This window comes from Venustampulla echinocandica (genome assembly GCF_003357145.1).
Source record: "Venustampulla echinocandica strain BP 5553 chromosome Unknown scaffold_0, whole genome shotgun sequence".
Classification (NCBI taxonomy): Eukaryota; Fungi; Ascomycota; class Leotiomycetes; order Helotiales; family Pleuroascaceae; genus Venustampulla; species Venustampulla echinocandica.
The window spans coordinates 4231321-4254609 of NW_022474205.1; the positions used below are offsets into that span (position 1 = coordinate 4231321).

At 50.8% G+C, this 23289-nt stretch overlaps 7 protein-coding genes across 7 annotated transcripts; 3 read left to right on the forward strand and 4 right to left on the reverse strand.

Annotated features, from left to right (window-relative positions):
* Window positions 1-1303: 1303 nt before the first annotated feature.
* On the forward strand, window positions 1304-4682 carry BP5553_01319 (uncharacterized protein; the record flags this gene model as incomplete). The annotated part of the gene is made up of 4 exons (XM_032009942.1): window positions 1304-1576; window positions 1657-1924; window positions 1975-2129; window positions 2196-4682. The coding sequence occupies 4 exons, from the start codon at window positions 1304-1306 to the stop codon at window positions 4680-4682; spliced, it is 3183 nt and encodes a 1060-aa protein (XP_031873996.1).
* A 381-nt stretch (window positions 4683-5063) lies between these two features.
* On the reverse strand, window positions 5064-7168 carry BP5553_01320 (Uncharacterized protein; the record flags this gene model as incomplete). Its single annotated transcript, XM_032009943.1, has 7 exons — window positions 5064-5233; window positions 5333-5434; window positions 5494-5777; window positions 5842-5966; window positions 6039-6388; window positions 6451-6633; window positions 6685-7168. 7 exons carry the CDS (start codon window positions 7166-7168, stop codon window positions 5064-5066), a joined length of 1698 nt encoding a protein of 565 aa, XP_031873997.1.
* Window positions 7169-8677: 1509 nt separating this feature from the next.
* BP5553_01321 (Uncharacterized protein) lies at window positions 8678-9739 on the forward strand (the record flags this gene model as incomplete). The annotated part of the gene is made up of 1 exon (XM_032009944.1): window positions 8678-9739. One exon carries the CDS (start codon window positions 8678-8680, stop codon window positions 9737-9739), a length of 1062 nt encoding a protein of 353 aa, XP_031873998.1.
* A 317-nt stretch (window positions 9740-10056) lies between these two features.
* On the reverse strand, window positions 10057-12056 carry BP5553_01322 (Uncharacterized protein; the record flags this gene model as incomplete). The annotated part of the gene is made up of 3 exons (XM_032009945.1): window positions 10057-10342; window positions 10450-10726; window positions 10793-12056. 3 exons carry the CDS (start codon window positions 12054-12056, stop codon window positions 10057-10059), a joined length of 1827 nt encoding a protein of 608 aa, XP_031873999.1.
* A 1862-nt stretch (window positions 12057-13918) lies between these two features.
* On the forward strand, window positions 13919-15888 carry BP5553_01323 (putative glucose-methanol-choline oxidoreductase protein; the record flags this gene model as incomplete). Its single annotated transcript, XM_032009946.1, has 3 exons — window positions 13919-14143; window positions 14220-14574; window positions 14648-15888. The coding sequence occupies 3 exons, from the start codon at window positions 13919-13921 to the stop codon at window positions 15886-15888; spliced, it is 1821 nt and encodes a 606-aa protein (XP_031874000.1).
* Window positions 15889-16201: 313 nt separating this feature from the next.
* On the reverse strand, window positions 16202-18435 carry BP5553_01324 (uncharacterized protein; the record flags this gene model as incomplete). The annotated part of the gene is made up of 4 exons (XM_032009947.1): window positions 16202-17071; window positions 17218-17854; window positions 17913-17995; window positions 18070-18435. The coding sequence occupies 4 exons, from the start codon at window positions 18433-18435 to the stop codon at window positions 16202-16204; spliced, it is 1956 nt and encodes a 651-aa protein (XP_031874001.1).
* A 959-nt stretch (window positions 18436-19394) lies between these two features.
* BP5553_01325 (Uncharacterized protein) lies at window positions 19395-22575 on the reverse strand (the record flags this gene model as incomplete). Its single annotated transcript, XM_032009948.1, has 11 exons — window positions 19395-19633; window positions 19736-19874; window positions 19934-20312; window positions 20365-20715; window positions 20773-20881; window positions 20932-21189; window positions 21250-21410; window positions 21478-21839; window positions 21901-22052; window positions 22109-22273; window positions 22335-22575. 11 exons carry the CDS (start codon window positions 22573-22575, stop codon window positions 19395-19397), a joined length of 2556 nt encoding a protein of 851 aa, XP_031874002.1.
* Between the last annotated feature and the right edge of the window lie 714 nt (window positions 22576-23289).

The following is a 23289-nucleotide window of genomic DNA, read 5'->3' on the forward strand; positions in this document are numbered from 1 at the left end:
CTATGGCAAGTCCGAGTAATATTCATTCGAGTAACGATCCTTCCGCAGGCTAGCATGGGTCAGCGCCCAAATCATCACAGTGCCGTTGCACGACGTATGCGCCTGCGGATGCGGATGCGTATGTTGTGTAGCATATTACCGGATTCTCCCACCGATCAGGTTAAAGTTAGATGTTGTCCAACGGGCGCTAGCCGGGAGTCGGAGCGCCGTAGGATGCCATGCCTAACTAAGTCAAGACCTGCTCCGGAGACTCTACGAGGCACTCTGTTATTAGTCTCAGTTCGTCTCTGTGGTCGCATCGCTCTCATAGGAGTTGATTCCCTGCCAGATGCGCACCCCTGGCCACCGAGTATCGAATATTAATACCGAATGCTGGCCCCATCCACGTGCAATCTAACCTTCGTGGTTTCTTCCTATCGACTGGCGTTGCATCGCATTATCGCCTTCCATTCGGTTGGCAATCCCTCCCCTCCCCAACCCCAACACAAGAACGCGCAACGTCTTGGGTGAGGGGACACCATAACGCAACTTGAAACGAGCAGCAAAAAGCTAATTTTGCACTTTGTATACAAGTTACACTACAACTACAAATAATAATGTTACAAATAAATTATTTAATTATACAAAGAAGCCAGGTAGATTTATAACAGTTAAAGCTCGACACAGATTGCGTACGAACTGCTTGGAGACTTAGATACAGAGAGAAAATAGGCTAATATAAGTTTTACTAGTAGGGCTAGATAAAGAACTATATAAAAGTATACTAGTAATAATAAAAGGTAGCCTCCGCCGACTGGGCTTAATCAAGTAATTAAATTTAGAGTAGGGATTTGGTAAAAAGGAAGAACTATATTTTACCGTGTCCCCTATCTCTGTACTCCGCAAGTGGATGTGGATAGGCGACACGAAGCACACCACGGTTACCCTGTAAGTATTAGCAAGGAAGCCCTCGAAGCCCAGACTGCCGTTGCGGGTTTCCACGAAGACAGACCGATGCTCGCCGCCTGCATGCACCTGCTTAATATACTCGTACATGCACTACCTCAGATCCAGCGCGTATCGCTTTCGGCTTGTGAACGCTAAGTTTATACGTACAGCTGACAAACGGTTTCTAGGTTATTTAGCAGTGTAATTCCTCTACTGACAAGACAACTAAACCCTACCTACCTACGTAGCAGTGCCCATTAATCCCTTCCATGAACCAATAGCCTACTTACTCCAGTAACCTACTTCAAAAATCTCTAACACCAGCGAGCTTTTGTTCTCTTTCATAGTTCAACCAAATCTCGAGCGAATTTTAAACATGACAGAGCATTCGGTAGAATTCGGGAAACGACTGCTTCCTCAGGTCGTTGATCACTATGCACGAACTGAACCCAGCCGCGTGTATGCCTCTATACCCAAATCCGCCGCAGACTTGTCAGATGGGTTTCAAGATGTCACCATGGCCAAACTGGCATCTATCGTAGACAGTCTGTCATGGTGGCTCGAGAGTACATTGGGCGTGGGCAGCCTCAACGCGATAGCTTACATTGGGCCAGCAGACATTCGCTATGCCGTGATGTTCCTGGCGGCCGTGAAATGCAGATACAAGGCATGAACACCACTTTTTGGTCGTACCGCTCGAGATGCATGGATTGACTAACACGCTTCAAGATGCTGTTCATTTCACCGAGGAATCAAGTCGCCCAGAATCAAAACATGCTAGTAGCATCAGATTGCAAGGCGCTTTTCTACGCAGAGGAACTGGCCCCGGCCGCTACATCGCTAAAGGAGAGTCTGCCTCACATGATAGTAAAGAGCGTGCAATCGCTCAATGAGATGCTTCAAACGCGTGATGATACCAAGCATTATCCGTTCGATAAAAGCTTCGACGAGGCTCAAAATGAGCCCTGCCTTATCCTACACTCCTCGGGCTCGACGGGTTCGAACTTGTCTATCTCTTTGTTCAAAACCTCTTCTAACTCCGCGTAGGTATCCCCAAGCTTGTGACTATGACACACGGTACATTCGCCGTCACCGACAATGACCGGAACATGCCAGCTCCCGAGGGGCGCCGTCCGCAAAACGCAGCCCAATTCAACTTTGAAGGAGGGGGGAAATTTTACTCGTGCTTTCCACCATATCACGTAAGGAGAGATTACCATTGTATAGTGCTCATCTGAAGTAACTCATTTGTCTGACACATATGGCAGTTGGCAGGCGTTCATGCGTACATTGATCTGCCCATCTTCTCCTCGAGCGCAACCGTCGTCTTTGGCCCAACCCAGCTACCACCTAGTGGCTACCTACTCTCGGAGATTCTGAAGCGTCAACACGTGCGCGCATTCTATGTTCCGCCATTCATTATAGAGCAATGGTCAGCCGAACCCGTTGCTTCCGAGCAAGCTAAACAGCTTGATTTCGTTCTTTTCGGTGGCGGTCCGCTCTCCCCAGCTATCGGTAACAAGTTGAGCGAAATCACAGACGTCTGTCAGATGTATGGCTCACTAGAGGTGGGCCAAGTCCAGCTTCTCGTTCCACAGACCGGTGAATGGTCTTATCTGGAGCTCAACCCATTCGAGGAAGCCGACATGCAGCCTGATGGCGACGGCGCTTTCGAGATGGTGTTGCATCAGGATCCGAAGTTTGCCAACCGCCGTTCTCTATGGCACAACTTTCCAGACGTCAAGTCATGGCGGACAGGCGATCTCTTCATGCCACATCCTTCGAAGCCAGGCCTCTGGCGCTTCCATTCTCGCGTAGACGACATCGTCGTGCTTTCTAGCAGTCATAAGCTCCGTCCACTCGAGATGGAAACCATTATACAAGGCGATCCTCTGCTATCGGGAGCTCTTATTGCAGGGCAGGGGAAGCCGGAACCGTTGTTGATCGTGGAACCCAAACCTGGCGTATATGACGGTAACCTTGAAGCCTTCATTGATCGTATATGGCATTCTGTCAAGGAATCGAACGCCATTGCACCAACCTACGCCCAAATAAAGCGCTCAAAAGTGGTAGTCGCAAGCCCTGAGAGGCCATTCTTACGCGCACCCAAGGGCAGCGTTGCCCGGAAGTTGACAATCCAAGCTTACGCGGATGAGATCGAGGCAGCGTATGCAGACGATCTCCCGCACGCCGAGTCGAATGGAACAGCTCTCCAAGGCATCGACGCCTTCATTCTGCCCGGTGTGAAGCAGTACGTCCGCAAATGCGTCGAGGAATTCCTTCCGGACGTGGTGCTTTCGGACAGCGACAACATTTTCCTTCGGGGCTTGGAATCACTGGGTGCAGCCGGCCTCAGCAGAAAACTCCGAGTGGGCCTGGCAAGTCAGATGAAGTCCGCCAGAGTTCTTGCGGTGTCGCTGCGCCTGATATACATGCATCCTACGATTGACGGGCTCGCATCCGTTATCGTCGACACCATATTCGATCGCGACGTACCAGATGCGGCCATCAACCGCGATGCTCAGAGCATGGAGCGTGCCGTGGAGGATTTCACGGAAAACCTACCGCAGAAGACTGTAGGCGCAACTACTCTGCCTCCGTCAGAGGGAATCAACGTGGTCCTGGTAGGCCCGCGAGGCTCGCTGGGACCGAATATTGTGAGGGAACTCCTGCTCAATCCACGAGTTGCGAAGCTGTACTGCCTGAACCGCGGCGAAGACGGGCGTGAGAGGATGCGAGAGACGTTTAATGACAAAGGTCTTGCGTGCGACGTTGACGATGCGCGTTTATCCTTCATGCCCATCGCGCTTAGCCAGCCACGGCTGGGGCTCTCCGACGACCACTACGCCGAGCTGTCGCGCAACGCACACATCATCATCCACAACGCCTGGAAGGTCGATTTCAGCTGGACGCTCGACTCGTACAAGGTCGAGCACCTCCACAGCATCCGCGACCTGGTGGACTTGTCCGGCCATAGCTCGCTGAAACCGCGCATCATTTTCGTCTCGTCCATCTCCTCCGTGCAGGAGTGGGCGTCGATATATCCAACTCCAGTCTCCGAGACGCCCCTCGAGTCCTACGATGTCGCGTCGCCACTTGGCTACGGCCAGTCTAAGCACGTATCGGAGCGTATCCTGGTGAAAGCAAGCGCTGCATCTGGCATCCCCGTTACCATCCTGCGCGTCGGCCAGGTCGCTGGCCCTTCCACGGGGACCGGCAGCAAGTGGTCTACGGACGAGTGGATTCCCTCCCTCGCGGCAATCTCAAAGACGCTCAAGCTGATTCCCACCGATATCCCGCCCATTGATTGGGTGCCGGTGGATTTGATGGCTCGGGCCGTTTGCGAGTTAGCACTTTCGCAGGAAGGACAACAGGCTTCCATATCTTTGGAAGGCGCAGGAGAAGCAGACCTGCTCAAGATCTTTAACGTCGTCAATCCGCATCTGTCAGAATGGGCGATATTCGTAGAGGTTCTGCGCAAGCGGCTAGGCGTGACAGCCAATCAGGTGACTCTGACCGAGTGGGTTGATCACTTGGCTCGCACTGACCCGAAGAGCATGTCTGAGGAAGAGGCCTCCTCGTCCATGAAAATCCTCCCTTTCTTCCAGCACCTGGCCGAGACAGCAGCGCATGGGACCGAGCTGCAGCCCAAGTTCGAGACAGCCAATAGTGTCAAGGCGAGCCGCACTATGGCGGACATGGGGGCCGTCGATGAAACGTTGATAGACCGCTGGTGTCAACAATGGGGCATTTAAGAACGGCGAAGGATTTCAAATGATGAACTTCTTTGTATGATTCCTTGTATTTGGTACCTTGGGTAAATAATTGTTCTCCTAGTCGCTCGATAATCAGAATATAAGTCATATTACTGTAGTCAATAACTTTGAAAGCGACCACGAATTTGTTACAGAGTAAAGGACGTATAATTATATCCTAATTAACGACCGACATCGTTGGCACTTATTTGCCTGAAGTACTAAGTGCATACACATTGAAAAGGTGCTATAGTCTTATACAAAGCTAAAAAGTTCACCAAATCGAAGGCCAAGGAAAAAAGTCGCTAAAATTTTCAACAGATAAGAGCGCCCCTTTTCGCCTTCCCCCCAAAAGATAAGACGCCGGAAAGAGTTCGCACTTCAAACACGTTTCTCGAAGGCAAGATTAAGCTGGCCGGGCACCGCTGTGAACTGGTCGCGCATGTCTTTCTCAACGCGAGAGCCGTCATCCCCGGGCGCCAGGCGAATATGGTATTTTGATACCAGCAGGGCGGTAACGACTCGCAGCTCGGAAAGGGCTAAATTTTTGCCTAAGCAGGTGTAGCGACCTAAATAGCAAGAGAAAGAAAAAATGGATTAGCTTGCGTTATTTAATGTCCGTGTATATATATATATGTATTCGAACGTACCTTGAGCAAAAGGAAGGAATGAACGACTGTCCTTAATCAGCTCGGGCCGGCTGTACCATCGCTCTGGGATGAATTTGTCCGCCTGTTCGTAGCAGCTCTCCACTAGCCGAGGGGTCAGTACTATTAAATATCATCCCGGAGGAGGCCACCTGGAAACTCACATCTGCTGATGGTGTAACGCGGAGCTACGATGGTGGTGTTACCAGGAATGTAGCGGCCGCCGATGGTCATGCCCTCTGGTGGCGTGTCCCTGTAGCCACCTGTTGGTACGGCTGGGTGAATACGCAAAGTCTCATTGATGAGCGCATTTAAGTGTGGCAGTGTCTGTAGGACCTCGCGGTCATGAACGTCGATGTCTTTGAGTTCATCGTAGAGCTTATCCGCCTGAGATGGGTTCAAGGCGAGTTCGTAGAACAGAAATACCAATGTCGGCGCCACAGTATCGCTATATTCTCGAGTTAGTCCCAAGGAACCACTATTCAGACAAATACTCCGAGAAATTAGCTCACCTGCCAGCAACAATGGCCACAATTGTGTCTCCTGCAAGCAAATGATGGTCGCTTTCTATAGAGTCTTTCTTTTTGGCGTCGGCTATCAGGTAAGCCGCCACGTTTGGAGCGTTGTCGTCGTCAATCTGATGCATAGCTCGGTTAGTTAGTGATCCTGACTATCTAACTACCGGGCTTGGGATGTGCGCCCTACTCACCCTGATCCGGTCCTGCATACGAGCCCTGCACCATCCCATCATGGAATGCCAATCCTTGACAATCCAATAGCCTTCCAAGAACTTGAAGCCAATTTGGCCTAGCCAAGGCACGGGTGATAGAGGACCGAGGATTGACATTGCACGTCGCAGGTTGTTGACGGCGTAATGCCATTTCTCATCATCTAACATGTTAAACGACTGGGACAGGGCGAACATGCCCATGACATCGAAAGAAAACCAGTATGCATACGAGGAGAAAGGGACAGCCTTTCGATCCTTAGCAGCCGCTCCAATCAAGCTCTCAAGCTTGTTGGCATGTTCTGCCATTTGGTCTTCATAAAATGGGAGGGCTGTGCTAGCGTGAGCTTCGTTGACGAATGTTTGACCCGCGGTTTTGCGGTTGGGAGCTCACCTTTCGCGGAAAAAGCCTGGGTCCAGATCTTGCGGCGCTGGTCGTGAAACGTCTTGTTTCGAATGGTTGTCACCCCCATGTCGGGCATCAGGAAGTCATACCATACGGATTTGGTAGTCTTGTTGCCCGGCCCGTCAAGTTTGAAAAGAGCCTCGGGGTTAAAAATCGTTATTTCGTTCGGACCTTGATATGGATTGTCAGCTTATCGACGCTGAAGCAGAGAGCAAGTCTGACCAGTGCGAACATAGTCGCCATATTTCCGATTCAGCTCGTCCAGCACGAGGTAGTTTTTGCCCTCAAGACATTGACTGGCGTGCCAAAGTTTCGTGGCCCTGGCCATCACCGGCCCAGGAAAGCCTCCCAGTCGGTGAAAGAACAGCCTGTACACAGCAATGCTGGCGAACGAAACTATGGTGAAGCATCCCAGGGTCAAGAGGGTGTTAGATACGCTGCCGCCGAAGCTCTTCGCACCTATAACCAGCTCTGCGACTAACAGTAGAGGGTAGGACACCAGCCAGGTTGTGAGGAGCATGGGAGCCTTCAAGTGCCATTCTCCCTTCCTGAAGACGAGGTGGTGAAGGGCGAGCGCCAGTGCCGCCGCGGTGTATAAACGCATACGAACAGGACTCGCGGTAACAGCACCTTTGGCCTGGATAGTGTAGCTTGTCGCATTTTCAAGGCAAGCCCCGAGAACGTTGGTATGGTTTGCTGCTACCATTCTGGCAACATGTACGCATCAGCTTAAGTTTCTACTCCAGAAAAATAAAATGTTGAATTGATACCTACTCGTACTAATACAGCCGAACATTCGCAAAGATTTACGGAGTAGTCCGTACGAAGCGCTCGTCAGGCAGGTGAAAATAGCTGTGCCGCGCCCCGTGCCGCGGTCGTGGAGGCGATGGTCTTGTATCTCCTGCATCTCCCTGTACCAAAACATTACTTGTAATGACAGGGACGGGAGCCCCGACAAAGAAAATACAACAGAAGAGAGCAGTCAGCTCGCCGAGAGCTGCAGCTTGCCGGCCGCTTTTGGCTGTCGCTGCGTCGTTACCACCCAACGCGGAGCCCGGTGGAAAATGTGTGTGGGCTGTGTACTGTAACAGGACAGTTCCTAAGGCACTGTAGAGTACAGAGTGCATACCTAGGTGGGTAGGTACTATGTGCTGTAGGTGTAAACGGTGTAATACGAAGGTCGGCGGGCTCGGCGGATGTCGGTATTCATAGTATAGTGCGCTAGTCCGGGTGGGCATATACAGAGTATGTCCTGTGATTAAGTGATGCCATCCGTATACCAGGGGTTCAACACGACGTGTTTATAGAGATTGCAGAGGAATCCTGGACCTGGTCGCGCCCAACGTGCGCTTAGCCAGGACGGGCATGTGGCTTCCGATCTGACGGCGCAGTGACAAGGGCTCCGGTTGGCTACCGGCCTCTTGGCCCCACAAAGTTTATCTGAAAACGGATCGTGTTGATCTGGTACGACACTGACCCCTGACTACCGACTAGCGAGCGTTAGATCCTTCGCGATCCAGAACTTCCGAAGGATTAGCTCTGCGCCGCGCTATACTCTGTACATGTGCACCTTCGGACCCACTAGATAAACCAATATACAATATACAACCGAGGTGATAGTATGGCTTGAGTATTTAGGGCCATTTTTTACAATTAGGCTGATACGAGTAAAGTCACGGCGTAAAACTATTACTAGTATACGCCTCCGGCTATGTACATGTGATGATGTACAGTCCCATATATAAACATATACACGACGTACGTACCTATACTACCTACCGTATCTAGTGACGCCACAGACGTGCATGTACCTGCACGTTAGAACTTCGTAGTAAGGCACCTAAGCTAAGATTACGTGAAGTTCTGACTCTTGTGAGTACCGGCCGCCGGTTCCGTTCAAAGTTTAGGGACAAAACGGGAGTCAACTTGAACCCCAAATCATATCCTGCCTATCGTACCTATCCAATCTCGCAGGAAGTACCGAACCTGCCAAGCGTGGAGACAGGGTACAGTATCCAGTATCACTGCCCACCTGCACTTGCACTTGCACTAGTACATTTGTTGGAAGGATTCAAGGATTGCACCGATGGTTGGTAACTTGGTATCTCTCACCCTTTCTTCAAATTCAAATCTTACAATAAAGCAAATCCTGCCTATTGCAAAGTATGCCCTACTGCTTTGCGAGCTTTCTTCTTTTTCAAGGCAGCCTAAAGTCATGTCCATAACGTCTGTGAAATTAGGAGCACTTGCTCTAGTTCCACGCAAGGACGTGCTCGCCTCGACCTTGAGTCTTGATTTAGCGTGCTCGAAGGGGCAGCAGCACCAGCAGCGCCAGCAGCAGACAAGGTTCAGCCTCCAACATTTTCAACGCAGAGCTGCGTATTGCATCTATTCCGTCTGGCTCTTTACTTTCAGCGACATCAAAACCATCATCGCGCCCAGTTTTGCATTTGCTATTTTCACGGCACCGGCCGCGTCGGTTTTCGGCATCTCGCCGGTTCCCCAGGCCGCCGATATCCTACGCAGAGCCCCTCTCGCGGTCTTCTGGCTTTGGATCAATCTTCTCCCGTTCGCCATAGATAATCAACGCCAGCCGGACTCCATCGCCGAGGATGCGCTGAACAAGCCATGGCGTACGATGCCCTCGAAACGTATGACCCCTTCCCAGGCGCGGACTCTTATGCTCTGCTTGTACCCCCTAGCGCTAGCGACTAGCCTATGCATCGGCGGCACGAAGCAGTGCATGTCGCTGATGGCGCTGGGATTCTGGTATAATGATTTGCGTGGTGGCGATGATAGCTGGGTGATTCGGAACCTGATCAACGCCTGTGGCTTTAATAGATTCGCATCTGGGGCACTCGAGGTCATGCTCGGTGGGAAGCGGCACACGGCAACTAGCACGCTCATGCTCTGGCAGCTCTCCATTGCCGCAATCGTTTTCACTACCGTCCAGACGCAGGATATGTACGACCAATTGGGTGACGGCCTGCGCGGCCGCCGCACTATTCCCCTCGTATTTGGCGATTCACAGGGACGCTGGTCCATCGCTGTGCCCATGGCCTTCTGGTGCTTCTTCTGCCCATGGTACTTGGGCAGTCCGCCTGCCGGCTTTGCCATCTCTGTCGGGCTGGGTGGACTAGTGGCCGCCAGGACTCTGATGTTTAGGAGCGTGCCAGCGGACAAAACGACGTTCAGGTGGTGGAATCTGTGGTTGGTCACGCTCTACGGCTTGCCCTTGCTGAAAGCCGTGTACACGGAGAATGCGTTTGAGACGTAGTTTTCAAGGAACTCTCTGAGTAGCCAGAACTGGAAGAAGTTGGTTTATATATTGAACGATCCGGACCGATACGGAGGGATAATAGAGAGAGTGTTTGGGATTATGAAGAATATGATATATATGTAAATAGATTTTTATGACGCTTATTAGTATGTCCCGAAGACAAAGAAAGCTGCCTACTCCATGGCAAGTCTTTATCGTTTTAGCGCACCCTAACGCCTTTAAGTAGCACACTTGGACTCGCTTTTCCTTTGGCTTCACTAGCACCCACCCACACAACCCGCAAACCAAAATCTGGCAAGTAAACAGAGTTGTCATCAAGCTTTACAGAGCCTTCCGTCTTGCTGGGGAACCCAGTACTCGCTACCGACAGCGGTTACGGCGTAGAACATGTGGAAGGGGTCATAGCGGTTCTTGATCGCATTCAGTCGGTCGTAGTTGGTGCCGTAAAACACCGATTGGAAATCTGGCTGCCGAAAATCGGATTCGCTGAGGTATGCTCCGCCGTTTGGCGTCAGCCGGGCCAGCTGAGGCATGAGGTCGTTTGTCATCTCGCTCTGGCTGGCGACCATGTCTGCAAGTGGAACGGTATAGTCGTACGGCCTGGATATTCAATTTAATTTTCCATTTCATCGGCATCTGCTTGCTGTGCTCTTGGGCTTATGACTAAAGAAAAGAGTTGGGGGCAGGGGGGGGGGGGAAGGACATACGTTTGGATCACAGTTTCAATGAGCGCGTCGCGCCATCCCGGGTGGACCGAGTTCCAGACATTGCCCGCAACGGCCTTCGACACACTCAGGCCAATGCCTGCGATTTGGCCGCCGTGCTCGTTAATGTAGCGGTACGCTGCCGTCAGGCCGGCGTTGTTTTTTTCAACTACAGAGCGTGGGATGAAACGACCACCATACTGGCCAACTCCGACGGGTGAAGGTTGCGACATAGCGTTGAACTGTTGGAGGTAACCGGGGAACTGCTGAATATTATGAACTGTCTACCTGTAAGCGGACGATGCTGAATAACAGTTGCGTATGGTCAAGCGGTATGTTGACTTACGATAGTTGATACCAAGTTCGCTAAGTTTGTTGGTAATAGGTAAGAGAAGTTGAGCGACTTGCTCCGTGGACAGACCTGGCGCCGTCAGAGGAGCAATGAAGAAAGAGGTATTAGTAAAGAACCACACGACCATTGCGCCAGCGTCCACGATCTTAGGCAGCGATGCCTGAAAGGTCGAGAGCACATCATAATACTGGTCCTGAGTGACGCCGTCGTTAGTAAATGAGAGGCTGGCTCCCGTGACGGGAATGTCAGGATGCGCTTTGCTGGTCATTGAGGTGACGACCCCGAACGTGCCCCCGCCACCGCCGGCAAGAGCCCAGTAGAGGTCTGCATTCTCGGTTGGGCTCGCACAAAGCAGTTGACCGCGCCCGTCGACAACCTCCCATTCCAAAACTTGATCAGCGGCAAGACCGTACTTGGATGCCAACGCCGAGTGACCGCCGCCCTGGGTATAGCCGCCCGAGTACCCGACGGTAGGGCACTCGCCGCCCACGACAGCCAGGCCCTTAGCGCTCGCGGCTTTAAAGGCATCAATGACTAAAACGCCAGCGGCGGCTTTGATGGCTTTGCCTGTGTAGTTTGATGACTTGTAGTCAACGAAGCTGATGTCCTTCATGTTGTGGGTCCAGATGGCAATGGCCCCGGCACCCGAAGACTTGCCGCTATAATCATGGCCTGTGTTCTTAATGACGATGCGGATGTTGAAGTACGTTGCGAACCGTATCGTCCGGGCAATATCCATCGGCTCACTAACATTGACCGAGTAGCTCACATATGAGCCGACGATGCACGACGCCGACTTCGGAAGGAAGGGATTGCAGCTATTGTTGGTGAAGTACGGCGCCATGATCGACGACGGCGATTCATAGTGAAGCTCGGGCCCGAACCATGCTGCTTGGAGAGATGCACAAACCGTGGGATCATACGGCCCAAACGATGTATCGTGACACGGGGCCGCAATGGGCGTGGTTGCAATCAGCTTCCCATTGATAGTAGCGTTGAAGGCCGACCACGTCTCGGGGGTTGGCCAACATGCGTCGCCGGGGAAGCAGCGACAACGCCCGGCGGGCTGGCTTTGAGCTGGCAGCGACCACGGATAGGTATGCTGATAGTTCACATCGCGAGCCTCGAGAGCCGGGCCGGCAGCCAAGGCGTGGGCAGCGGGGGAGCCGTGGGGGAGGGAGAGGGAGAAGGAGACGGAGGAGAAGAGGGAGATAGAGAGGAAGAGGAAGAAACCGAGACAGTGGGCCAGGGGAGGCATGATGTGCATGGACTGAAGGTTTGCTTGCTTTGTGCTTCTCTTCTTGGGCCAGAGGCCTTGCCTCCGGCCCTTTGTACTTGTCTATACTTTATACAAAGCAGTGCCGGACGAAGACCGCTCTGTACGTACTGCATCTCCGTACTTACCATATGAGTGCGCGCGGCGCGGCGCATGTGTCCTCCAGTTCCTCACTCGGGAGGCGCAAAAGTGAGCAGAGGTAAAATTAGAGTTTAGATTACCCGTTGTCGCAGTGGGCGGAAGCGAACCACGTATAGCCTAGCTTGCGTACTTTGTGTAGCAGCTTATTAACTTACAATTTCCCGCTGAACGCCTAACGCTAGCGACCATATACCCCCCTAAAGGTACCTTAGGCACGAAGTAGACTGGCTTCCTATCTATGCCTATACTTTAAGTACACATTTTATTGCTTACTATATAAATAATAGCAAAACCTAGGATATACTCCCATTAACCTTTATCTACCTTATTTAGCGATTTATAAACGGTTTAATATAATACCTCGGCACTCCATACTAGTATCGCACGTCGACAGTGTAGGATGCGCTAATGCACTAATGCGGCGTTGCTGCAATGCACCAATACTGTGCCTACCTTGACCTACTTACAGTACTATACCTAGGTAGGCACCTACTTTACCTACCTACCTCATACATGTGCCGATACACCGTGAGGTGCAGACGCAGCTGTGCGGCGGCGGCGACGATACGATGATATGATGATATACTGTACTATGTTCCTACCTACGGAGCAGGTGCCTTCGGTAGGGAAGTGCGAATCGATATCACAATGCTTAGGTCTGATCGGAGGCGCTAAGCGTCGGAGGCGCCGATGCGGCGGCGACGATCTAGGCTAAGCCGACTCGATGGGGTAATTATCCGATGCGGCGACGCGGCGATTTAAGATAAGATACTTCCTAACGGCGAGAGTCGATACTGGCCTTCTAGGTTGCTACGCTAATATGTCTCATGTGACGATGAGAATATATACCTACCTAGGTAGGTCGGTAGGCATATTATAAATTAGCTATAATAATACTTGGGCAATTATAGAACTTAATCCTAAAGACTCCATCACATGTGAACAATGTACATTAGTCGAAACGTAATATTTTAGTACAGTAGGGAAATTGTATTAATTAAGCGGTTGAACTTTACTTACCGAGCGGACCTAGGTGGTAAGTACGCTAGCTAGGGTGGCACGTACCACCTAAGATACTCGGGGTGTACACTCCGTATTAACCGCTGCTTGTCCTCCGTAAGCTCTCTAAGCCATATGGCGTAAGGTAAGGAGGGCGCCCTGAGCACACCCTGAATGTTTACTACCTGGATCTTGCATCTTGCATCTTGCATCGTGCATCTTGCATACGCGCACTGCCGCCGACCACCGACCTTGCCTAGATCGGTTTCGTTCCTTTCGGAGTACCTTCCCTACCCTCCCACCCATACGTCAGGGACGAAGTCGAATTAGATTGGGATAATTCATATGGCTTTTAGGCATTTATGAAATTGTGACAGGAGCGCGTCGTCCACCCTTTGCAACGACACTACTCGTACCACTGGTCGCGTCACCAACAACCAACAACCAACCTTCGTTCATGCGCTGATAGCTGCATCATGGGAACAAGGGGTCTCCAAGCTCTCTCTCCTTCTTACACATAGGCTCTCTCTCTTACTCGCTCACTTTCTCTCTTTCAATATCTTGGTTTCTTGCGCTCTCACTCTCTGAACCCGTCTCTCTCCTACTCTACTCTACGCTACCATATCTCGCCCAATCTATCCTTCCTTAACACTCCCGTTCCCGATCAGTCAACTTATCCTCACCTTGCCCCGTCCATCTGCATCATGGCTTCCCCCCAAGATGCCCCCGCCACGGCCGACTATATTATCGTCGGCGGCGGGACGTCAGGTCTGGTTGTCGCGAACCGCTTGACAGAGGACCCCAACGTCCATGTTATCGTTCTCGAGGCCGGCCTGAACAACGCCGAGGACCCTCGAGTCAATATCCCCGCCCTGTGGACGACCCTCATGGGCTCCGAGGCCGATTGGCAGTACAAGTCGGTTGACCAGGTAAGCAGGAAACACTCCCTTTCTCCCATCGGCATGCGACCCACAGGACTAATCCATTTTGCTTCACTTGATATAGCCAGGTTTGGGCGGTCGATCAGTCAAAGAGCCACAAGGCAAGATCTTCGGTGGATCGTCTGCTATCAACGGCCAAGCATTCATCGCGCCCTCCCAACGCGATATCGATGCGTGGGCTAAGTTTGGAACCGTCGGCTGGGATTGGGCTGGCCTCGCCCCGTACTACAAGAAGTCCTATACGCTCACCCCGCCTGCCGATCAGGCAACTCTCGACCACCTCGGTATCAACTGGATCAACGAAGATTACCGCGGAACCTCGGGGCCTATCCAGGTCTCTTTTCCCGGAGTCATTCAAAACCCACTATGTAAGGCTTGGATCGATGCCTTCGATGGGTTGAACAAAGTAACTACGGGCGGTATGTGACTCTATTCTTAGCACGGCGGTGTTCCCCTCGTTTAAAAATGCCTTATCCTTATATGTCTATCTAGATCCTTTCTCCGGTAACTCCGTCGGTGGATATAGCAATGCTGCGACCGTCGACCCTGTCAACAAAGTTCGGAGTTACGCCGGGTCTGCGTACGGTATCCCAGCTCTTCAGCGACCCAACTTCCACCTCGTCACCTCAGCGACCGCTCATAAGATCTTGTTTGAGACGACGGGTAGTGGTGTTACCGCAACCGGCGTGCAGGTTTCTGTCCAAGGCCAGTTGAAGACGTTTAATGCTCAAAAGGAGGTTATTCTCGCAGCTGGCGTCTTTAACACCCCTAAGCTGCTCGAGTTATCCGGCGTCGGCAATGAGGAGCTACTCAAGAAACATGGGATACCGATTGTTATCAACAGTCCTGGCGTCGGAGAGAATTTGCAGGATCACTTGATGACCGGTGTCAGCTTCGAGGTTGTCGACGGAGTTATGACTGGCGACCCTTTGATGCGCCAGGAGCCCGAGGCTCTGCAAATGGCCCAGAGTTTGTACGTTGAGCATAAAGCCGGCCCTTTTACCATCGGCGGCATGCAATCCCACGCTTTTATGCCCGTTTTAGATTTTGCCGACGCAGAGGGTCGAAAACACCAGGCGGAATTACTCGAAAAGTATCCTCCCAAACCAGAGGATGAAGAATACTACAATATTGTGCGCTCTATTATCGAAACTCCGGACGAGTGCTCAGCGGCTTGGTTGATGTTCCTTGCCCAAGCAAACCTGCACGAGGCGGGCAAGAGCTTTGTGGGCTCAGAGCTCCAGGCGGAGAACTTTGCTAGTCTCGGGTGTTCTCAATCCCATCCTTTCTCTCGCGGAGCTACTCATATATCCTCGGCAGATATTGATGCCATTCCCGATATCGACCCACGCTATTTCTCGCACCCAGCCGATCTCGAAATTATGGCGCGCCACGTTCAGTCGCTCGAGACGCTGCGCCAAACCAAGGAGCTTGCGCCTTTCTTTAAGCCCGACGGGAAACGTAACCATCCAGATTCGTTCCACATCAAAGATCTAGAGGGCGCCAAGAAATACGTCCTCGACACCGCACTTACAACATATCACACCTGTGGCACTGCTGCAATGCTACCAAAGCAGAAGGGAGGTGTCGTGGATGAGAAGCTAGTCGTATATGGTACGAACAACTTGCGCATTGTTGACGCGAGTATTTTCCCCCTCATTCCTCGTGGCAACATCTTGTCTACAGTTTATGCCGTGGCAGAGAAGGCTGCAGATGTTATCAAGGGTCTTTGAATGCACTAGAGCACCAGCTTGGGGCTGCCACATAGAAGATCGATAGCTAGACTTTTGGTCACTAGATATGTAGTCGTTAGTCATTTTGAATAAACATCCCTTCTACGGTCGAATTCGTGTTTAACAAGTACTCTATGCTACTTCTGAAGAAAAATTAATTATATGCATTATAAAGTATCTCTACTACTAAATGTTTACTCTATGCACATGGCTAGCCCATTAACCAATCCAACACCTTTTTCATATGTCTAATACCAGCGCAACGGAACCGGACAGTGATGAAAACCAGCTGTAAAGCCGTTCGTCTCTATTATCACGATAGAATGTCACAGGCAATTTTCTCAGCGAGGGCATCTTTGAAGTGAGAGACGTAAGTTAGCAGGAAGCCCCTCGGTTCTCTCGTTGGTACAACGGCGGGGGAAGGAGGGAAGAACTCACAAACTGTGCCTTGTGGATGGACAGGGATCAAGAACGGGAAGGCCGAGGCGTCGACGACTCTTAAGCCGCTAACGCCCATCACTTTAGCCTTGGAATCGACAACGGCCATTTTGTCGCTGGCCTTGCCCATCTTGCAGGTGCTGCTAGCGTGCCAGATAGGTGCTGTAGTTTTCATAATGTGGGCAAGAATCTCGGCATCGGTAGAGACGCTCGAGCCCGGGTAGTCCTCTGTTCCTACAGTGATTTTGCTAAGGGCCTTGGTTGCGAACATCTGGCGGGCGCGTTTAAAGGCCGCGATGGCAATCTCCTGATCGCGCGGGTCGGACAGGAGGTTTGAGTTGATGATCGGATTGACACTGGTATCGGTGCTCTTTATGGTCACGTTGCCGCGACTAAAGGTCGCAACAAGTGTTGGCAGGATACCGACGTACTGGCGATTATCGGGCGGTGCACCGAGCAGCATGTCGTGGCCGTCGCCGTAGAAGGCGTCGGCGAAGGTATGCTGGAGAGTCGGCCAGTCTGCTGGAAACTGTGTCGTCAGATCATTCTGTGTTGCGTTGCTAAGTGTCTGGAACAGGTCCTTTGGCAGGTTCTCCCATGCCAGGAAGTCAGAGCCCGGGTTGGTGAGGAAGCCTGTGCGTGACTTGCGATAGTCGTCGAATTGTTTACCCATGAACACTGGCGAACTCATTGAGCTATGCGTAATGATATCTACTGCGTGCGACGGTCCGAAGAATGGTTGATCCTGTTTTAAAATGTTAGATTTTGTGTAAGAAACAGCGAAATAGAAGAGGCAAAAGACAAGGTCTGCTGGATGGTATAATAAGGGCACATTTTGGGGCATGGAGACAACTTAAAGGACAAGGAGGGCGGGTCCTCCCAAATACTTACCCACATGTTCTGGCCAACGCCAGGCAAATTCGACACGATGGGAATTCCAAGGTCTTCTAATATCTCCTGAGGTCCAATGCCTGAAACCATAAGCAACTGCGGCGAGCGATGGACACCGGCGGAAACGATGACCTCCTTCCTCGCCAATAGGTTGTACTTCACGCCAGCAGTGTCAACGAGGACGCCAGTAGCGCGCTTGTTCGAGTCAAAAAGGATCTGCTTTGCCAAGGACGTCTTGTAGACCTGCAGTTGGGAATTTTTGCTCAGGGCCTGCCTCAGGTACGATGCCTCCGACGAGCTTCTCGTTTGCGTCTTACCATCAATTGTCTGAGATGTGTACTGATACCCATAGATATCACCGCTAACGAAGTCTGGCAGCTCCGATAGCCCAAGTTCTTTCAAAGCCAGCTTTGCCCATGATCCAATGGTGTTGGCCCAGTTGGAAAAGGACACCTTGAGGGGCCCAGAGGTCCCATATGCCCTCGGGTTAGGATAAATAGATGCATTGCGTGCCCGAACAGCGTTATTAGGAAAGTCGAGCTGGACGCTCTTTTGGAAGTAAGGCAGGAACTGAGCAAACGCATAACTCTTGTCGCCAACCTCGTCGGCCCATTTCTGATACGACCCTTTGGATCCTCTGTTGGTGGATCACATTAGGAAAAGAGGCCATGCGAGAGACGATTAGAAACAATTACCGAGCATAGACCATGTAGTTACGCGCACTGCCGCCTCCTAAAGTCTTCCCAGAGTTATACAGAATGCTACGGCCTCCAAGCCCCTAAGTACAATATTTAGTCAATCTCCAAAATTAAAAAACCATGTGCTTAAAAACACAAGTATGGCTATGCTTACTGGATTTGGCTCCGTTTGGTATTGCCAGTCAATCAGAGGATTTTTCACCAAAGGCGCCGTGCCTATGAAATACGCTGATGTGCCAGGCACTGTGGAGAGATTGCCATTGTCAAGCTCGTAGAAGCCGCCGGCTTCAATAACCGCGACTGTCCCGGCTCCCCCTTGGGACAGTCTTGCGGCCATGGCGAGGCCAGCTGTCCCACCTCCGACGATAACATAATCGTAAGTTGTATCTTGAAACGCCGGATAACCGAAGTGATCGCCGATTGTGTTGAAGCCGGTGATTGACTCGAGGATACCCGTCGACGAAGCGTATCGAACACAGGCCAAGACAGCAAGCAGAGAAAAGGAATGAAACCGTCCCATCTTCAAGAGCCCTATAGAAGTGACAAACCAAACAGACGGAATGGAAACAGGAAACAGGATGAGTCGAGACTTGAAGCGGTGACAACTACTATTTAATAAAACCCGCGAGCGTAATAAGCAATTAGCATAGTTCTGGAAGAGGCAAGTACTAAGTAAGAAGCTAGGTATGCGCGTGCGCGCCGCGTGGGAAATGCATTGCATGCAGTCCAGCGTTACATTGTATTGTTCAAAGCAATAAATTACTAGTTCTTCGTGTGGAAGGGGTACCAAGAACAGGCGGATGGGATACGGAAGTTCCGGGGCACGCGGTGTGAGCAACCCAATGTTGATGTATTCGGAGGGAGGTACATGTCCACAGTTCCTCGTGCACCGGGTAAGTATAAGCATTGGGCATAGTATTGCGTATTTGGGACAGGGACCTAGCCATGGTCCAAAACAAACAATCCCTCACAACTTAACCACGAAATGTGGCAAAACATTGCAGAAAGTCTTACGCGACTATAGTCTATAAGTAGATGCGACAATTAAGAAATTGGATACTTTCCGCCATGCGCTGTTGATGAAGGAGTACTGCGGTTTCAAAGATCATCCTTTGCGAAGTACCTAGGGAGGTAGGGTACTTATCCGCTAGTCCTCCGTGACTTGCTTGCGGCGCGGTAAGCCGACAAACGAAAGGATTCCTCGGGCTTGCTGCGGCGAAGCTCTACCTCTACCCACTTCTGCAGGAAGTAGAATGTTAGCACGGAGTACTCGTGGCATAAATATTGAAATGTATTCGCTAACCAGGGTGCGCATCTGGCTGGGGGGTGGCCAGCGTTCTCGTTGGTTGCATTATACAATTGTTGCTCAACCTGCGTCACCGTACTCGGTACCTTTTCCCACATTTGTGTTCCCCTTGAATCCCTTGTCCTTCCCTTACCGAGAACTCTAGATCTCTGAATCGTTGACATGTGTAAAAATTAAAGTTGCTGGCTTGCGATGGAGTTTGCGAAATTTCTCAAACTCCTCATCGTCACGGCCTCGTCGAACTCGTGAAGCACAAGTTGGATTTTCGCCCGGTCGTGCCAAACATTTCTCCCAACTTCAGATCCTTGAATCTGTTTCGCAAGCAAGATCTTGCTTTCCGCCGGCGTTGCGTTCATCGCGCCTATGCTCTTATACGCGCCCAGCAGAGGGTAGCCAACGAAACCAAGCATCGCTAGCAGAGTGTCATTATGCATAGAACCATGTGGAAGAAGCTGAATAGAACGTATTGGTTTATGGAGGCCCGAGGCCGAAGGATGAGAAGTGAGTGACTTACCTGCTCCAGGTTTAAAAAGAACACCTAGTGATCCGGTGACAACCCCCTTGGCAAACCCGGCTGCCCCATTCTCTATTGCTCCCTTAGCTGGATCTGTGATAAGCCCCGTAAACCCATGATAGAATCCACGAGCAAGACTCTAGATGAGGTTGGTAAGTATTGGTTGCGCCATTAGAAATGGGCTCAGAGTGTACCCACCTTCCCACCAGCCAGAGCCCCGGTCTTCCAATCTGTCACCACCCCACGGCGCATAGGCTTATCTCCATATAAAACTGGTATAGCGTGAAAGCCATCTGCCATTGCTACTGGCAAATCAAGAATTATGCCTTTTGCTAAGCCGCCTGACATCTTACCTAGTCCTTTCCCCGCGGCGAAACTTGCAGCCGCAGCACCACTGGGTCCCAAGCCGCTATTCTCCTTTCGCAGAGTATTGGCCTTTTGAAGCTCCCTGTACGGCTGAGAAAACATGCTCTTCCCATCATTTTTGAGATCAATTAGCGTATCAACCAGCGTAGATGTGCCCGCAGTGAGAGGATCCCACCGCTTGTTCTCGATCTCGATGGGCTTGGGCTGGTATCTGTACAGCTCGGTCAGATAGAACCTTACGTTGCTAGTCAAGTTGCACGTACGGTTTGATTTTGTTCATCTCCAATTTCTTTGCCCCCATAAGGATGAATGCTGCTTCATCTGAGAGTTTCAGTTGCTTATTTCCCAGGTCGTATCGCCAAACAGCCGCTTTTCTCGGAAGAATATCACACTTCATTTTCTCCATTGGAAGGTTTCGGTGGAATGAGTTGACAGCTTCTTTAACGCCGCATTCCCTTGACATCTTTTCTGCAAGACTTTGTGCGGCTCTCGATGCATTCGGTGTGAGACAAAAACGAATTGCCGAAGCTAGAGAGGTGATGTCCAGAAGTTTGTGATCGACTGGACGTGGACCTGCTCCAGCAGCTGCAACCATGCTGCCCCAGAAAGGTTGGCTGTTGTATTAATTAGCCAATTTAGTTGATAGAATGAGCGTCCAAGGGAAAACCTACTCGCCGAAGAAGGGCACAATAGCAGTCGGCCGACCGTTGAGAAGCCCGCATGCTGTGGTTCCAGCTCCACCGTGGTGAACCACTGCTGCAACACGTTTAAAGAGCCATTCTATCCCAAAGATTTCAGTAGACGTCTCACATAAGCTTCAAAAGACTGACCATGAGGGCAGTCATCCAGGAAGAACACATTAGGATCCTGTACCCCAACCCCAAGCTTGCTCCACCCTTTTGATACGATAGCTCTTATACCAGCCATTCTAACAGCACCTAATATTGTTTCCGTCATCTGCTGCGGGCTTTTCATAACGATGCTTCCAAATCCAACATATATTGGCGTCGGCCCATTCTCCAAGAATCTCATTAGCTCAGGTGATGGCGAAAATTCAGGAACGCCTCGGAAGGAAAATCCACAGACATCTGTGAAGTTTAGTCGCCCATGTCTTATTATTCGCGCCGAATCCAATATCTCTAACTTACCGACATATGAAGGCCAGTCATCTGGTTTAGGGATAAGTGACGGCGACCAGAAGTAAGTGAAAGGCACGCGTAAATAGTCAGCCAGCCCTGCCCCCATCATAGCTCTTACTGGTTCCAAACTCAGCGAAGTATTTCTCCATAGGTTGATTATGTCTGCCAATCTGGTCACTAAAGTCAGCTCTTTGTCTTGAGGATGTGCCGACTTGACAGAGTAACTTGAGCCGGTACCCTTGCCATGTCATCAACTCTACCAGGCCATACGACATGAAATTGCTCGTTCCTTCGTCCGTTATCGAGGATGTCTGTATATTCGCCAAAGGATGCGGGAATGCTCTTGTTGCAGTCCACGGCATGGTAAACATTAGATGCACGGGGATCCCCAGCGCTTGCGCACAATGGATGTGTGCGAAGCTCGGAGGGTTGGCTATAATAGCTTGGGCAACAAATGGCCTATTCGTTTTCGGGTCAGGCTCTATGCAAGACCTCCAGCAACCCTCGAGCATTTCTAACACCATCTTCCGCTTCTTAGATAGCTCTCCATCACGGATGGATACAAAATTTGGGATTATACTTGGATTGTTAACCATATACTATAGTTTGGTGATGCTTAATATTTGTCGATACAGTAAATAGGGTCGGGGTAAAACATACTGCCATCAACTCTTCTGGATCACCACCGATAGAAAAGAAGTCTAAGCCAGCTTCTCTGACAAAAGATTCAAAGACACCATGAGTTGCAAGTCGGATTTTGTGACCAGCGCGCTGGAGTTCTTTCCCCAAAGCCACGAAAGGCTGGACATCTCCTATTTGAACACTTAGCCACGTATAAGCAAGTGGGGGGCCCAGATTTGACACGTACCGCGACTGCCAACAACTTGAATCACGATATTGAGGAGGGGATATTTAAAGTCTGCGTAATTAGGAGGGCTTGCTCCAATCAATTGGCTCTGTGCCTGGTCTAATGATTGGGCACGGCCTGGAATCCTCGCGGAGGAATTGACGAGTATACTGACTCTGCCATTTCCTGGTCAAAGGGCTATTAGCAACAGGATTGATCATTATAACAGAATGGTTCAATGACCTACGCATCACCTCTGCAGAGACATTGCCACCTTCAATTTCAAGTTCAAGATAAGCGGGAGGTGCCTCCTCGTTAGAACCTGGGGCTGCGTCTGCGTCGTAAATCGCATTCTCAGCACCAAAGGAATGACCAGTGATGGACGCGTCATCAACGTCACTGGGATGGCTGGTGTTAGACGGATTCGTCGGGTTAGACGAGTGGTAGAGGAAGGCATTATTAGGAAAAGACGGTTTCCCTTTCTCCATAGTTTCAGGTTGCCCTTCCCACTATAGCGAAGGCTCTTGTCGAGTTTCCTCTAACAACTCACCTTAAGCTCGAGAGGTTCTAAGACGTGAAATGTGAAATGGAGAGAGTGCAGACGAGGAAGACAATGAAGACAATGAAGACAATGAAACATAAGGAATAGAAGCAAATCCCAACTATTGACGGCCCACAGCATTGCATTCATAGACCTACATTTGGTAGGAATAGCTAGTTGGCCCCTGAGTTCTGAACAACCCCTTTTTGGCACCAAAGCAGAGTTCGAAACTTACAAGCACGTATAAGTTGTCTAACAGCGGGCTTAGCTTTGAGGCTCAGCCCTGCCGAGACCTCCAAGGTGACTGAAAACCGGAGATTCTACTCTTAAGTCGGACTCATGCCGGCCAATTCTTGTAATAGAAGTACTTGGTACGCGTAATCAAAAGTCTAGAGTGTAGAGTATAGACAGACTACCGCCAAAACTAGTTGCTGTAAGCCTGCGAAGTACGATAACGAGTCCGAGTCCGAACATGCCTGCGGTACGAAGTACGACGCGCTCCGATAAGAGAATTCTATGCGATATCCATGTGCCGGTAGATGTCGATGACTTGTGTGATCAAACGTGAGCTTGTCAAAAACTGCCGGGCACGGAGGTATGTACCTCGTACGGAAGCATGTCTCATGAACTCGGGACTTGCCGAGCAGGGGTTAAAGGAGGC